General features: G+C 48.6%; 1 protein-coding gene across 3 annotated transcripts in view; it reads right to left on the bottom strand.

Moving 5' to 3' along the window:
- FGF12 (fibroblast growth factor 12) overlaps positions 1-17006 on the bottom strand; it is a 142264-nt gene that overhangs the window by 84858 nt on the left and 40400 nt on the right. For 2 of the 3 annotated variants that reach the window (XM_027734270.2, XM_027734273.2), the window contains exon 1: positions 15107-15994. The exons of the other annotated variant lie outside the window; for it this stretch is intronic. In XM_027734270.2, the coding sequence (XP_027590071.1) occupies positions 15107-15305 (199 nt within the window). In that variant the 5' untranslated portion in view covers positions 15306-15994. Of the gene's footprint in view, positions 1-15106; positions 15995-17006 lie in introns of those variants that run through there. 3 annotated transcript variants of the gene reach the window in all.

The following is a 17006-nucleotide window of genomic DNA, read 5'->3' as shown; positions in this document are numbered from 1 at the left end:
CCTGAGCTCTGGAAGCCCAAAGAATAGGGCACAACACTGACTTCCAGCTGCAACTCCACTATGGAAGGCAGTCTGCCACAGCCTTGATTCTTGTAATTCACAGAACGCTCCTTATTATGGCAATACGAGGACCTGAGGCTGCAGAAAGCCATTCCCCACTTTGTCTTGGGCTGGGAAACCTAGAGAAACTCAACAAGACCCTACTCACAGAAGTCACCTTAATGTGAACTCTACAAGTCAATGGCAGGGATCTCAGAGGGGCCATTTTTCAATGATCTCTTAAAAAAGATGAAGGGCTTAGTGATCTTTCAGGGATTTGAGCCACTGGCTCCAAGGACTCCTGCAACTCCCTCTGATGCTCTGGTTGGCAGGCAAGCCTCCACTTGAGGTTGCTGGTGCAGAAATGCTTTTAAATCCACTCCAAAAGTTACTGTGCTGGGTGCCAGCAGTACTCTGTGTGGGTTATGGCATAAACTCTGAAGCTCTTGGGGTTACCCACACAATGTGCTGTCACACATGAGAAGACTCTGCTAGCTCAGATGAGAAGCAGCCATTTTCTATTCAGCAACCTGCAATAAGGTACAAGGAAGGTACCTACTGTGGGATTTCAACAGGAGACCTGTCCATTTGTCAGCTCTCTTTTACTGCAGATCAACACCTCTGCTGGGTCTTAGCACTGCAAGGCTGTCAGAGATGCCAGCAGCAGGCTCCAAAAACAGTCCCTCTGGTACCTGCTAAGGACATCGGTCTGGCAAGGGAGAAAGCATCTCCAGCCCTCATCTGAACCACGGCTCAGCAGGCTGCTGACTCCCTTCTGTGCCTGTGCAACAGTTTTGCTGAGGATGTGACTGCAAACACAGGAACTGTAATACATCTCAGGAGTATATTTCACCTAAATGTTCTTCAAACATTTGTTTATTGCAATTAAACATTTTAGCCTGGAACTTACACATTCCATTATTCTTATTTTCCCCCATTCAGGCTGCAGCTGTCATAATGGGAGGTTGATTTATGACTCACCCAACCAGCACTCAAATCCTTAGCACACCAAACCCAGCATGCAAGTCAGAGCATAAACTGCTCCTAATTTACTTAGATTAACTCCACATTTAAAGTGCCACTGCAGAAACCGCAGTTCCCCTCCCCTGAAAAGGATGGGTTCCAGAATACTTGACAAGCCAAATACTGCAAATACATGCAGACAGAGAAGGGTACTGAAATCCCTCCTTTGGAAGTACAGTATTAATGAAGACTGGTAATAAATCAGCACAAAAATGCATCAGCGAGCTCCATGCAGATAACTATGGTGACAGGCATCAGCACAGAACTCAGGGATGAAAAGCTGAGGGAGATAAATGCTGGAGGTTTTTTACCAGGCAGGAGCTGTTAAGTTCTCCAGGGTGTTTGGAGTTAAGATGAAGTAAGTGGCTGTCTCAAATTAAATGCATCACTGTCAGCGTAAGTTTAATAGCTCAACTCGCTGCAAGGATTCACTGAATCCATCCAAACTGGGAAGCTCAGGAACAACACTTGCAGCTGTGACAGGAGCTGCTGCCCTTAAAGACCAGGGGTGTGTTTCCCTGGCCAAGCATCTTGCCCAACTCTCCCAAGCAGTGACCACAGCAGACTGTGAGTCTTCGGCAGATGCTGCACATGGCTGGCTGTGGCTGCACCTGCAGTGAGTCACGCACGGAGCAGGTCAAAGCATCCTGAGCCACACGCAGGGATCCTTGAGGACTTTCAACAGTGTCACTTGGGTGCAGAGGTGGGAAATCATGCTGCAAAATGCTGAGCATTTTCAGCTCCCACAGGAGTCACTGAGTGCACAAAAGTGCACAGGCGGAGGCAAGGCGCTTGTTTCCTAGCCCCACAGTGTCTTCCATAGTTTCTGTGGCTAAACTCAGCAAAATTGTTTGAAGCTGAAGGACACACTCTGCCAGGATGGACTGGGCAATGCCACCTGTAGCATCCTTAATAACAGGCAGTGAAAGGGCAAATGAACTGCAGAGCCAAGGGAGGTAAGTGACATAGGTGAGCATTTGCATTTATTTAGATGTCCCCTCATGCTGCCTACACAGAGGTCAGGTCCCACTGGGCAACAGCGGCTGCCCAAGTGTTAGGGGGGGCTCTGTAAAAAAGCCAGGCATCCAACCCCACCCTGTAAAGCTGCCATGAACCCCTTCAGTTTATATACAGCCATTCGGCTTGATATGTCACCCAGCCTGTGAGTAGGATGGAGAGATGTAAACAGACTGACTGATGCTAAGATTTGCTCATGAGGTCTGTGACTCCAGGGGCACCAAACAGTTGACTCCAGCTCCTTTCCCAATGATGCAGAATGAAGGCCATACCCAGCTTCAGTTTAACATGATTACAGGGTTAGTGTCACCCTCCAGTTACACAGCATTTATCTGGAGAAGAAAATGACTCTGGGACAATAGGGCTGCATAGAATACTCATCTATTTACTCATCTCAAGTGCAAATCTCCACCCAGGTCTAAAAACTACAGAGAAACAACTGGTGTTTCCCGGATGCGTTACATGAAATAACAGGCTGTGCTGGCAGGGACGGCTTCTGCATTTGAAGGACACGCTTCCAAAAATGACATTTCCTTAACTCAGAGGGATGATGGGCTCAAGCCGATGACAGCACCCATCAAAGCAATTGCCTCCTGTCACCATCAGTGAGTCACTAGAGCAGAATGGCACCTTGTAGGCAAAAAGAGCATCCAGAGAAGTGATTTCCTTTCCTGTGCTGGTGCCTGCAAGGAGGAATAGTAATTAGCTCTCCAGCATGGAGCACAGCTGCCTGCCTGCACCCCTCCACTATGCCTGCTTTGCTCTTACAAAGATGAGTCCCTCCAGGGAAGTCTTATTTCTCACTTGTAGAGTAGGTGGAAAGGATGTGGTTGCATGGCACTGGCACTTATGCAGGCCCTCCCATATCCAGGCAATCAGCTTTACACAGATGTTAATACAAGTCAGAGGTGAGGGACAGAGAAAGGAGTCATAAAAGCATTGAAAACTGGGGTTGCAACACAGCATCACTGCTATATGTCTCTCCACACTACCCTTTTCCTAGGCGCCTACGGATGTTAGAACTTAGGGAAGTCACCCTGCAGCTCACTCACTCTCCAAGATCTGGATCCCATGTGACAGCCACCTAAGTTCCAAGGTTTAAGGACAAAGAGGTACAAAGTCTTGGATGAGTTTTCGTAGAAGGCAAATGCCAAACTAATGTATGTGACACATGAGCTACTCACTCTGCACAAAAGCCAAGGACAAGACAGACATCACCAGCACTGCAGGGCCAAAAGAGGAACACGAAGGCCACTGCAGGTGAAACAGTGGGATGGCAAGTGGATGAGAATTAATGACCTAACTGCTACCAGGTATTTTGGCACAAAATTGCTGATTACCTCTGGGTGAAGCTGTCTAGATAAATATTTTGATGGAAAGTCGGGAGTAAGAGTAGCTAAAGCTATACACAAACTCCATCTCAGTAACAGAGAGAAAGAGGGAGATCTGAAAAGAGTACAAGTTTTCATGTTTTCTTTCAACACAACATTTTGTTTGGAATTTTAATGAGAAAAAAAAATGTTAAGAGTCAGAGATGAAATCCAAAATTTCAGTTTATGTACAATGAAATATATAATAGGATCTGAATCCTCTTCTCCCCAGAAACTTCTTTTATTTGACCAGAGAACTAAAAAAAAAAAATCAATTCTTCATACAGTTAAACTCCTGGGTTTGTCTTTGCCTCCCCTAGGATGTGGTTTGTGTTGCTCTGTTGATCCAGTGTGTTTTAGCAGCAGACAAAATTTCAAAACATTTCCTTTCAAGAGCAATTTTCTATACCTGTATTGACTTGAGCTCTGATAAGAAAACCAAAGCCAGGCAAGAACAAAAGGCATAAAGGAGAGATGTAGGGCTGTTCCAGAAAATTATACAGGGTGAGCTTTTTCAGGTAAAGGAATTAAAAAATTAGAAATTTAATGGAAAAGAAGTTGTAGCTACAGCTCCTAAGCTGTCATTTTCTAGCATAGTCAATGCCTTGGCTACTGAAGGTTAAAGATTGCTCATAAGTATGGATAGCAGAGCATACAAGATGTATTATTTATTTTGAGGAACACCCTGCAATTATTCCTGACATATTGTGTAATTAGCCAAAATTACAGCATATTCACCGAGAGTGAAACAGAGGATAGCATAAATATTATGTGTGAGCCCACAGCCACCGAGCACATTTCATTTGGGTACAGACGTGTCTCCATAAACCAACCATGTGCCCTTCACAGAGGCTTCTCCCTGGCCCCCCTGGGCTGTGCCAGCTCCCAAGAAAACACAAAGGGGAAATGTCAGGAGTAAAATCTAGACCATCCCCATGCCAGCAATGAGAGCTCAAGAGCTGCACAAAGATTTAACAAACAGGAACACCCACACTGCAAAGCTTTACGGTTGAGGGAGGATTGAGCCCAAAGCTCATACCAGAAAAAAAGGGGCCACAGTTCCATGATCCCAAGGGAGGTGGAAAGGAAGGCTCATAGGATGTCTGGAGAAGCTGCTTGCTGGGCTTGGCTGCCTGGAGCTGACAGGAGGGAGAAAATGAAAACCAGCTCTGCCCTCTTGCCGTGCTTGCAGCACCTCTCACACTGCAGTTTCCCAGAGAGAGGGTTTCCTACAGAGACTCATGTCACCCAGACACATCCTAAGGACTTGTTTGGTGGGTCAGAAATCCTGGGGAATGTTGTGGCAGCGCTTTGCTATGTGTACAGTTAGAAAGACGTTGTTTTGTTTTCTTGACTCCAACATGCAACATAAAACTTCTTCACAATCAGTTAAGCAGATTTCTTCCTGGTTTCCTGCAAAGATTTTGTTTGGATATTAGGACATTCTTTCTACCTAGAATTTGCTCCGTGGGAGGATATAAAAAAACAAGTTTAAAAACATCCTTCTGGGGAATGCACATCTGGAGTCAGTGTAGGACTGAGGCTGGAATAGTCAACATGGGGGGTCCCTTTCAGCCTTGCTGCTGGATGACGATGACTTGGTGGCGTTATCACACTTCTGCACCCCCAGTTTTTGAAGGACTCCGTGACAGAGTCCCCAGCTCCACTCACCTTTAAGTGCCCCATGCAAGGCACCAGATCACTGTTAGTCCTCAGATGAGCAGGGCAGACACCATCCCTGCTGTTCATGCCTGCCACAGTGCTGTGATTTATGCTATTCTCAGACGCTAAATCTCTCCACTTCCCCCATCAATCCAGCGGGCCTGAAATACTGCAGAAACGCCGAGAAGTCCCTCACACAAAAAAAACACACTACGGAAACAACTATATCAATCTTCCACCCCCCTCTGAATGCCTACAAAAGTAAATTCATTAAAAGAAAAAAATGGACAGAACATACTATAAACAATACTGAGCAGAAATTAATCACTTCAGATGCTATTGGTCCTGGGGAGGGTACCTGGTCCTACCAACACTAGGTCACAGAAGTGCCCTGGGTAATCACTGGATGGCAGCTCAGGGTAAAATTTGGATGCCAGTGTCACTCTGCAAACTTTCTATAATACCAAGCAGTAGCATCCTTTTTTGCTACAGTATTCCTCATGCAATCTTGCAGCATTTTCCAAAGGGATGAACATCTGAAACCTCTTTATTTAACAGGTAATGAGTCCGTGATGTGGAAAAATTAAAGCTTGAATAAGTTCGGTTGTATTACAAGAATTTTTTTGTTCACTGCACTAATGCAGCTTAAGCATTTCTGTAGCAGTTTGCAAGCATTTTTGACCAAAAATTATGATGTTACTAAATTTTAACAAATCTTACACAACACCCAAATGCATAAAGAAAATGTGCTGCTTGTGCCGCTCTGGACTGAAACAACATTACACTTCAAGAGGCAAGAACATGCTAAAAATGGCCAAAACCCACCATGTGACTCAAAGTTCTTTCCTTCTCCTTTGTGAAAATACACCTTTCTTTATCTGCATAATTATTTTAATTTTCCACCAGAGCCAAAGGTTTCCTTCAAACTAACGAAAACACTCACAGTGTGAGAAAGTCATCACCCACTTCATGCCATCTAAAGCTCTGTTTTAAATAACGCTGATGTTTTCTTGTTCATCTCTCAGCACAAACACCTCATTTCTGATGTCAGGCAGCCCGGAGGACTCCAGCAATGCAGGCAGTCTCTCCTGACTGCTGTCTTGGGAGAGAGCTGCAAACAGTGAGCTCCCTCTCCAGGAATGCGTGTGCTGAGGATGACACAGTGTAGATGGAGTGAAAACAGAAAATCTATCTCTCCAACAGGTCGCCGAACAGAGCTCCTGCTCCTCCAGCTGCCCAGGAGGGCTCAGAGAGAAGGAGCTCTCAAACTTCACCTGGTGGTTTCTAATCGTTCAGGAGCCGCTGTTGGGCTCTACCTCTGAAACCTAAAATTTATGTAATGGAAAGCAGAGCTGTATTTTTGAAGAAACAGAAAGAAAAATAGAAGAAGAAATGTTTAAGGAAGCAAAGAATGTAGGAGTGGCATGAAGTAATAGACAAAACAAATGTTTAGAAATGTTTAAATAATGATGCTCAGCCAGTAGGCAGAGCCTGTACTGATGAGCATCACACTACACTATAAAAAGCCAGCAGAGAACTGCTGGTTATAACAGCACGCTCTGCCAGCCTTTTTAGCCACAGAAAATCCCCACAAGAGAGTGGTGTCGATCACCAGGGAATGACCGCACAAACGGCTGCAAATCGATACCGGAGGCTGCCAGCAATTCACACCGGCTCCGGCTACAGGAGCTGTGCCAGGGAAAGCACCAGCTAGGAAGCAGGTGGATGGTCCAACCCCCTCACCTGCCAGCCTGTGATCCCTGCATCCCCTGCAGCCCAGCGGCTCCCAAGTCCCCATGGAGCATCCTTCAGCACACCAACCCTATGCTGGGCCCCAGAAGCCAAAATCAGTGTATTTTTTCTTAATTTTTACAGCTTTTCCATTTTCTGGAACATATGAACTGGCTTTTTGCAGCCTGGCTTCCCTTGCAGCAGTCCCATCCACTTGACGTTTTTCAAACAGTTTTGCTTTGGGACCTGAATGAAATGTATTTATTTGGCAGCTTGTGCTACACGGGTGGCAACTACTGAGCAAAAAACTATCTGTGCAGCCAGCAAGGGGAGGGGACGGCCAACTGTGCTATTCTAGATAAATATCAATTAAGTGAGCATGTTCTATTAACCCCAAGACCTGACTCTTTTCTTCCTTCATTTCAATCCAAAATCCTTAAATATTTCAAGAAACGCACACTTCGCGGAGGTGGGTGGGAGGGGTGGAGGGGTGTTTATCTTAACTGCAGTCAGGTTTGGGCTGGGAAAGAGAAACAAGTAACAGAATTACATTGCCTCTCTGTGGATATTTTACCAGTTTACAGCATGTAGCTGTCCACTGGATGTAACACGTCCCCTTAAGAGAGCACGCTGCTGGAGGGAAGGTGAGACAGGAGTGCCACGGGGGGAGTGCTCTGCACAGAGCATTCCGTGGATGCCGCTGCGTGATGCAGGAGAAGCTCTGTGCCCTCCATCACCGCAGTGGCTGTATCTAGCTCTGCTTCTTCATCCTCCAATACAGCCTCCACCACTGGAAGCAACCAGCTATCTTCTGACATTTATCAATGAACTCATGCACTCCAAACATGAACTATCACACTGAAAAAGCCCCAGGAAGGAAGATGGGGAGTGCAGGGCAGGTGGCAGCATAACTGCTCCCTTCCTTTCACCACAGCTGCCCACCTTCCAGCCAGTGAAGTGCCACAGGTCCCCGCTGAGGGTTTCTCTTTGCGAACATAGTGGTGCCAAGCACCATCCAAAACAGAGCTCATCTTTGTGCTTGCTAACACTGAAGGAGGAAGAGGCACTGATGCAAGTCAGATTGGACCGGACAAAATTTCCCCTTCCTCCCACATAAAATTTCAAGAGCTCTGCCTGGAGTAGCACAACCCCAAACAGCAACTCCTCAGCAGGACCCCCGGGACAGCAGCGCAGTCACCTCCCCATGACAAATTCACAGAGCAGATGCAGCAACAGAGCTGCAAAGACCCATTCTGTGATGATGCCACTTCCAACACTAACCTTCATCTCACACCGCAGCCCATTCCACGGGGAAAGGGCAGAAAACAGAAATGCCTGGAGGCACTGCATGGAGCCAGCCTTCCCCATCATGCCAGCAACCAGCCAACAGCTCATCCCCAAGAATGAGAAGGGCTCAGGGCTCAGACCACTATTCTGCCTCCAAGCTCATGGCTTTGTCCCTCTGTCACCTTTAGCCTGGAATGAGCACAGGACAGCAGAGGTGTTTGGCAGGTGCCACAATGCATCTAGATGAATTTTCTCAGCAACTACATAAGCTCCATCGGGGTTTCAGAGAGCCTCAATTCAGTGCTTGGCACAAGCACACAGTTATTTGTCTAAGTTGCAGCGTGGGGGCTGGAAAAGCCAGAGTGACTGGTCTGCCTGAACAGTGAATCCCACAGTCGTGTTCCACAGCTCTCTAGAAAGCTGCCTTCTGCTTTACCATTTAAAAATGTGTTGTAGCTGCTATTTTCAGACAGTACTGTTAAGAAGCTGGAGCCCTACAGCCCTGTGACCGTGCTGCACAAATTCAGTCTGCACTGACTCCCACAAAGCACAAACACTTCCTTTAAAAATAATTTATTCCAGGAGTCCCTGCAAGCAGTGTTTGCTGGACGAGGGGCACAAAGTGTGTCCATAGCTCTACTACAGCTTTTAATAGAGATACAAAGTAAAACCAGGCTCTGGAAAGGCCGAGTTATTTTGAGATTCTACCACATGTCAGAATAGGGCAAAGGTAAAACAATAGATGTAGTAGTTTACTCCATGCTCAGAAAGGCTAACGCATTAATATGAAGAATAGCATTAGCCAGGGAATAGAGATGAACCACTTATTAAACAGGAGAACAGAGTAGGAAGGTACCATTCCCTGACAGACTGCAGTGTGTGCAGCCCAGGGACAGAGTAGATGATTTCAGTACAGGTCACTTCTCAAGAGATTTCCAAGATTAAGGCACAACAATAATGCAGCCATGGCAATGGCACTACAACAGCACATGGAGCATATGGAAATGTAAATGTATTTAAAGGTAATTCTTTATTCAAAGGCTAGTACTTTGGAGCTGCTTTCTCTGACCTGTTCTCTTCTGTGCTCTTGGTCACCTTCTGCCAAGCCACGGAGCTTGCAAACATGAAAGGAATGTCATTCTCTTGCATATTTTGCATGATAAAATTCTTGCTTTGATTTTAATAATAACAACAAGTCACAGCTTGGTTTCAACTGAGCGGGAGTAGAAAAATCCCAAAAATAATGTGCACATGACTGTTCAGAACGATGGATCAAATGGAACAAATGCCAGAGAACTGAAACAAACGCCTACCTGGCCACTGTGCTATCTGGCGGTCCATGGTATGCCCGTTTGGAGAGGTGAAAGAAGGAAAGCAGATAAGCCCAAGAGCGTTTGCACTTGCTCCCCGCCATAGTGAGGCTCATGGTTCTGTTTGTCTCTCAAACAGCCTCTTCAGCTCCCATGGCAGCTCTGTTCTCCACACTGCCCAAGTCAAGCTGATGATCTGTTTTGGCAATAGCTATCTTATTTGTTAAAATATGTGGTATCTGGTCTACTGAAATTCTTCTAAATTCATGCTGAATTGAGCAAAGCAAGGAAGGAGGGAAGAAAATCTTGTGTTTATTTTGGGGTTTTTTTGGAACTCAAGCTTTTGACTTTATATTTCAAAATAGTATTCCATTTAGAAGTATACTCAAAAGTTAAAAAAAAATACAAGTATAAAAATCCTCCAAATGAAATTGCACCTCTTCCCCCCCCAAAAAACCCCCCAGTTGTATCAATGATAAACTGATTTATATGGATCTTTTATGGGAAGGGAAAATAATCACTCCTGAACCTCTTTTTGCCCTGACTTTTCCATTTGGCTGGTGATGGAGGAATCAATCATTTGTATTGCTCTAATGGTGAACCTCCTCTGCTGGCTAATGATTTTCACTGCTCCCACAAGCACAGCTACCCCTGAGGCCATGGGGACAGAAGATATCCATCCTTCCTGGAGCTTGGATGACTTCCATGGATTTTCTTGGCATCAACCATACTCAGTACTAGTACGAAGCATCTTACTGACTGACATGCTCACCCATAAGCTGTGTTTGAAGCGGGCTGGCAGCTGACTTTTCCTGCTCTGGAGAAAGCAGCTCTTTCCCAGATTTTAGAGACGGACAGCTCAGGGTTGCTACCTGAACCCCCCCAGTAACCGAGCACAGCCACGCACCATGACAGTCACCACATCTGCAAGTCACGAACGTGTGCGATACCACCCCCAGGGATCAATTTGATAAAATGAAACCCATCTGCTGAGCTGTCACAAGCAGGAGGGAGCCTATTCCTCCCTCCCGATCATTTTGGCATTCATTAGCACCCGCGGGTACAGAAGGAGCTTTCAGCACCAACAGCAGATCAGAACTCAGTGACAACAGACTGCCCCAAACAAGGAGGATGCACACCCTCAAGGCTGTGCCCTTCCCCTTGGTGTTATCTTGACTCATGTTTGGCTGGCGACTTGGCATCCACGCCCTCATCTCAGCTGGCACTTCTATGACCTCTTGCTGGCCAGGCAATGCCATGATTTCCAGCCATTTCCATTCCCGTCGGCCACTTCTTAGATATGAGACACAGCACCAAATTCTGCAGAGGAGCAGGCAGAAGAATGTGATGGACCACCCTTGGCTGGGCATACACCCAGACATGCACGGACATGCTGTAGAAAAGTGCTGGGAACTAGCTGGAATCCTACTGCAGGGAGCATCTATGCGCTGGATAATGTAGCCGGCATTCAGACACTAGCAACAGAGAGGCCAAATTCCACAGGTTGGGCAGATATTACAGCTGTTCTGAGATGCACCACTCCACAAAAGCAGGGAAGGGCTACAACAAATTTAACAGGAAGCTAAAAAGGTAGTCTTTGCCCTGAGCTTCAATCATCATTTTCACCCTGAATGAAAACAGAAAGGACTTCAGGATTTAACTCAGGGAATTTAACAGCTTGCAGAGATGACAGACTTCTCAAATGTTTTAAATGAATCTCCAAATGAACAAAGTCCTTCTATGTCCTTCAACTAAAGTTGCTTTTATATTTTACTTATACTGCTGCAAAAATATCTATGTCCATATATTTTAAGTTCCAAATCTCTATTTATTATTCAAAATGAGAAATACCACAAAGGGAAAACATGGTTTTAGTTATTGCTTTTTTGCTATGTGCAAGTCATTTCCTTCACTTTGGAAGAAGCCTTTAGCTCTCCTTAAGGAAAAGCATCCTTTCCCTGGAGGAGCACAAAATATATGTCAGACAAGGGGGAAAAAAAGGAATAAAAATAACACAATTTTTTTTCTTTTCCCTGGGGTAAAAAAACCTGTTTGAGACTGAGCTCTGCATTCTCAGCTGGAAACTCATCTACAGAAGCAACATCTGAAGGAATGGAGACGATGCTACACAGTGCCTGGCACTGCCTGACCCAAAGCTGCCTCAATTCAAATATGATTTCCCCAAGTAACAACACCCTTTCAGTGGGCTTCACTCAGACAAAATTTACAACAACCCCCACAGATACTCCAGCCTGTTTCCCCTTGTGCAAGGCTATCAAACTCCTCAGCTTTGCCATTCAGTGGCCATGGCATAATGGAAGGCCACCTCCACTCCAGCTCTCCGGGGTGAGCTCTGCCTGAGAAGATGGTCAGTGAAGCATCAGCAACAGCTTTCACAAACAAGCTGGACCCTCCAGCCCAGGCTTTGCAGACTGTTACAAAACAGCTGAAGAAGGGACATGCCTGGATGCTTTAATTCAGCCACAAAGGGGATGAAACTATTTGGTTCAACTATTTGTTGGCAGAGAAGTGATGTGGAGAGAACCGCTTGTCAAGTCTTCTGAATTCAGCTCTTGGACTTACCAGTCTCTGAGGAAAAATCCAACTCTTGAACCTGTACCAACAAGTCATCCCATACAGTACTTTCTTTTGAATCCTTTATTAAGTCACTATGGTCAGAGAAAAATATATAATTTATAGATGCACAATTGCAGCCAATGACCTGTATTAACTCACAATAATGGGATTAAGCCCATGTGCCCAAATGTTCAGTTTAGTCCACAGCACTCAGTGTCCTTATTTGGCCTATCTTAAACTGATAAGTCATCTTGGAACCAAACACATGCAACAGCTATAAAAGAACACAAAGCATGTATTTGAGACAGCTGTCTTTGCCCATTGAAAAGACAGACAGAACTAGTTCTCAGTTTACAACATGGTCCCTACTGCAACCAACAAATGAGACATTTCTGCAGTCAGCTTTTCCCTAGGAGCTTTTATTATACGAGATACCCCTGCATGGACCTGGTTCCCCATAGCTTGCCAAAACCTGTGACTACTCATGCTCACCACTGAACAAGATTTAACTGCTACAGGGTGCAAATTCTCCCTTCCCATATGAGACCAGGGAGGCTGCAGCGTGGAGCACAAGGTGCCAACCAGTGCAACCCACGTCTCTACTGAATATTTTAGTTACAGCGCTGTTTGAGTCACATATTAAAAACAATTGATGTAAGCTCACGCAGTTACTTTACAGAAGCAAAGAGCAAAGGGAACGTGAACCACCATCAGAGTTGTATTTCTGTAATGGCGCAAGCTGCTACAGCTCCACCATTGCTGCACCGTGGGCTCACTGGCAGTGGGGACCCAAAGCATGGTATGCTGGGATGAGCATCGGGAATTAGGTCTCTGTGTCAAGTAAGTGCTCCATGCTTGGTCTCACCTTCTGTAAAATGGGAAATATCCTCTTCATTTATTAGAGCTTGTTGAGTACTACAGATGAAAACCGCTCTTTAAATCTGAAGTTTTTTGACAGATTCTCCTCACAGTCATAAAACAAGGTCATGTTTAAAAAGGTAAAGAGAGATCCCCTACCATTGTACCATCTCCAAATGTGATTGTACCCTTTTTGAACATGGATGTTTCTCTCATTCCTTTCACTGACTTGCAAACTACTGAGCCAGCATATCATTAAGTAGACATAATCACTGGGGTTGTGGGTCACTGCACAAGGTATGCACATTTCTTGAAACTACTTTCAATTCATTTGCATGTCATTTGCTGTGCAGAAACTCGATTCTGGAATGTGTAAGTTATCTGGGCACAATACACTCCCTGAATAAACAATCTGAGTAGCAGTATGCCAGTGGCAAGCTGCCTTCTGAGAAGCACACCCAAGATTAGGAATAGGATGTACCAGTGAAATAAATCTCTGGATATCGGGAACTAAAGCAGACACAGTCCTTAGGCTAGAAAACGACATTTGGATTTTTTTCACAGTAAATTAATTCCTCTACTTCTTTAATTTTATAAAATGAATACAGTACTGGTTACAAGTGATTGAGTGACAGCTCTAAAGACTGAACAGCTCTATTTTTACAGCACTGAGTAGCATTGATCCTTCTCAGTCAATAAAAAGTCTCCCTTAAATCACTTTGGTCTGTAAATTATCGAAAACCTTCCTCAGCATGAAAGACCATGAAAGTTGAGGGAATTCTTAAAATTCATCAATTCTTCACAGGCATTTACTGAGTCCATGGAAGCAGAATTGGACCTGTCCAGCTGGGAAAACCAGGGTAGAACCAATAAAAAGCCTCCCAATCACACCCTACCATAAGTCACTCAAACTTTAATGAGACAAAGCATCTCGAAACCTAGGTAACAGGTCTAGACTTCCCAGCCCTTTAGGTCCTTAAGGAATCTAATTTAAAGGTAGAGTAAGATGGAGAGGAAAGAGGAACAGAAAATTATTTTGTCAGTGTGACTACCAGTTCCTATTCTTTATCCTTCAAAGAGTGATTCCTGAGACAAAATGCCAACACTCTCTGGGCAAGGGCCATCTTTTGGTCTTGGTTCACAGGTTAACTAATACATAGGATAGTCCAGTAAGCCACCACTCATCATAACTTGAGTAGGAAAAAAAAAGAAGGGCAACTTTTTTCCCTTTGAAGCACAAGCACAATACTAATGTACATGGAAAACATGGGAGGGCTACACTGGTTGATAGTACATCCTGAAGAGCTGAGTGAACAAGAATCTCTGTTTATTAACCACGATACTATTGGACACCTGAGAAAACTACACGTTCACAGCAGCTTCTCAAACCAATCTCTGTTTTCTCTCCTTAGTGGTGACCTATAGCAGTGAAAAAAATAAAGCAAGAAGTAAATAATTCCACTGAGAAACCATGGAGGGCCTATTCTTGCCAGGTACTGAGTCTTCACACCTACCAAGGACGGTTGAGAGCACAAAGCACTGCTCAGAACTGAAACTGTGGGTGGTGGGACTTCATCGTGGAAAAGTGAACAGTGTGTACACTAGGGCTGAAGTTCTTCACAAGGAACCAAGACTGAGCACATACATGCAAAAAAGAATAAAGGAAAGTAAAGGGGAAAAAAGGATTACCCTAAAGAGCATTTCTAGATCCTTGCAAGCTCAATATCAGGTGTAACCGTTCTGCAGCTGCCATCTAGAAAGCTTTCTGAGCTAATGAAATTCCCTACGGAACTCTGCTCATGAAGCAGCACTTGATGGATTTAGTTATCAAATGGCCACAATTTTAACTGATCCTCAGTTTATCGATTTCCTTGTCACTATGCAGAAAATAAGAGATCGTTTAAAAAACTTATCTGCAAGGAGGTGCAAAAATACAATTCTGAGTGAAGCTCGCACAGATGAAGCCGCTCGGTCCCTCCTGCCGGAGGACCCGCTGCGCTCACGCTTTGGAGAGCGGAGGAGGGATGCTGGCGGCAGGTCGATGCCCACCCATCCCGCCAGACCGGAGGAGAAGATCCGCCAGGACCCAGACCAAAGTTGAGCGCGGAGCAAGCCTTGTCCCCAGCCGGTCCCTAGCGGTGCCGGAGGCGCCCCGGGGCAGCCATCCCGGCGGGTGCGGAGCTGCTCCCCTCCGCGGAGCGGGTTCCCACGGCCCTGGCCCGCCGTACTCACCCGGTCTCCTCCTCACCGGCCTTTTCCTGCCGCTGCAGAAGCGCACTTTGCTGAAGACCCCCAGGACGTGCCTCTCGCATAGGGAGCGCCCGTCCTTGCTGGGGCTGGAGCGGCGCTTGGAGGCGGACACCCGGTCGCTGTTGGACTCCCTCGCCTGCCGCTTCTGCCGGATCAACGAGCTGGCGATAGCCGCTGCCATCGCCGCTCATGGGCCCCCCGCTCCGCTCCGCGCCGCTCCGTGGGGCGCCGCCCGGGCGCGCAGGGGCCGAGCCGCCGCCGCGCCCCGCGGGGACCGGGCACGGGGACGACCCGCTTAACGCGCTGCAACCCCGAGTCCCGGCGCCGGGGAGGGCTCAGCCGGCCAGGAGGAGCAGGGCGCCCGGGCAAACAACCATGGCTGGCCGCCGGACCCCGCCGCCCATGGGTCTGTCCCCGAGAAGCGCAAATCCCGGCGCGGGCGGCCGTCGGCGAGACCCCCCGGCCGGGCTGGCAGCGGCCGCGTAGATCCGGGAGCGGCCGCCCCGCTGACGAAGGTCCGCCGGCGACTGCTGAGTCCAAAGGATAGGGGGGCGCGGAGGATCCGCGGGTCCCTGCGGCGCGGTGCCGCTCCGCTCCGCCCGGGCGCAGGCGGCGGCGCTTCCTCCCGCCGGCCGCCCTCCGGCGAGGGGCCGTGGGATGAGTCAGAGCCCCCCCGGCCCGCGGGCAGCCCCGGCCCCAGCGCGGTGGCTCCGAGGCGCTGCGCGGCAGGGCGCGCACATGGACGCGGCTCCGCGACCGGGCTCAGGGAGAGCCGCGCTGCATTTCTGTTCGCACTCCTCCTCTTCCTCCTCTGCCCCCCTCCCCACTCCGCTCTCAGAGAGGGCGGGAGGGGAAGGAAAAAGCAGCCACGGAAAAAAGCAGCAGGTCAGCAAACAAATTAAAAAGAGGGAAGGCAAAAAAAAATTAAATTAAAAAAAAAAAAAAAAAAGAAGCACCCGCCCGCGAGTGCGGGCTCACATCGCCGCAGCTCGGCGCCCCGGGTTCACAGCGCCATGGCTGGCGCAGCTTCCCCTGCCCTGCTCGCCGCCTCTGCCCCGGCACCGGCTCTCCCCGACGGCAGCAACCCACATCGTCCGGCCGACCGGGCGGCCGCCGAGCGCTCGGCACCGGGGCGGCCCCGGGCCCGGCTGCCGCGGCGGGGACAGCGGCGGGAGGAGCGATGCGAGGCGGGGAGGAGGTGGAGGAGGAGAAGGGCGGGGGGGTGCGGCTGCCACTGCTGCTGCTCCGTGCGGGGCTCAGGATGCTCCGCGGTGCCGCCCGACGGCGGCGGGGCGAGGAGGAGCCGAACCGCGCCCGCTGCCCGCCCGCATCCTCCGGCCCGGCCCGGCCGGGGAGGGGGGAGGAGAGAGGAAGGAGGGGCCGGGGAAGCCCCCCCGGACGCCCACGCCGCTCGCGGCTGCTGCCAAGGCGGCGGGGAGCTCCGCAGCCCCGCGGCGGCCGGGCGGGGCGGGCTGGGTCGGTGCCGGGCGGGAGCCGGGCTCCGGGAGAATTGCAGCTGCTCCCGCTCGCCCTTCTCTACGCAATCCTACGTGATCGAGGTTTGGATGAGAAACATCGCGCAGGCAGATCGAGGCAATTGCAGCTCCGCGGCGGCTCTGCCTCTCCGCCCGGGCAGCCCCGCCGCCCCTGCCGGGCTTCCCCGGGGCCGCAGTCCCCCCCGGCCCCGCCGACGGAGCCGCCTGCGAGTCCTGCAGCCACCCTGGCCGCCTCCCTCGCCATTGCTGTCGGTGCCTGAGCGCCCAGCATCTCCGTGACTTTCCCTGCTTTTCCGTGCAAGCAGAGACAGGGCGACAGCGCCGGCACCCCGAGGATGCGCTGCTGGGGGCCAGTGCCTCGGCCGGGGAGCGCGCAGGCGGCTGCA

Source organism: Pipra filicauda, unplaced genomic scaffold (assembly GCF_003945595.2).
Source record: "Pipra filicauda isolate LSUMZ 115617 unplaced genomic scaffold, ASM394559v2 scaffold404_size635056_pilon, whole genome shotgun sequence".
NCBI lineage: Eukaryota > Metazoa > Chordata > Aves > Passeriformes > Pipridae > Pipra > Pipra filicauda.
The sequence above is the reverse complement of the archived record's forward strand: the minus strand, read 5'-3'. Positions and strand labels throughout refer to the sequence as shown.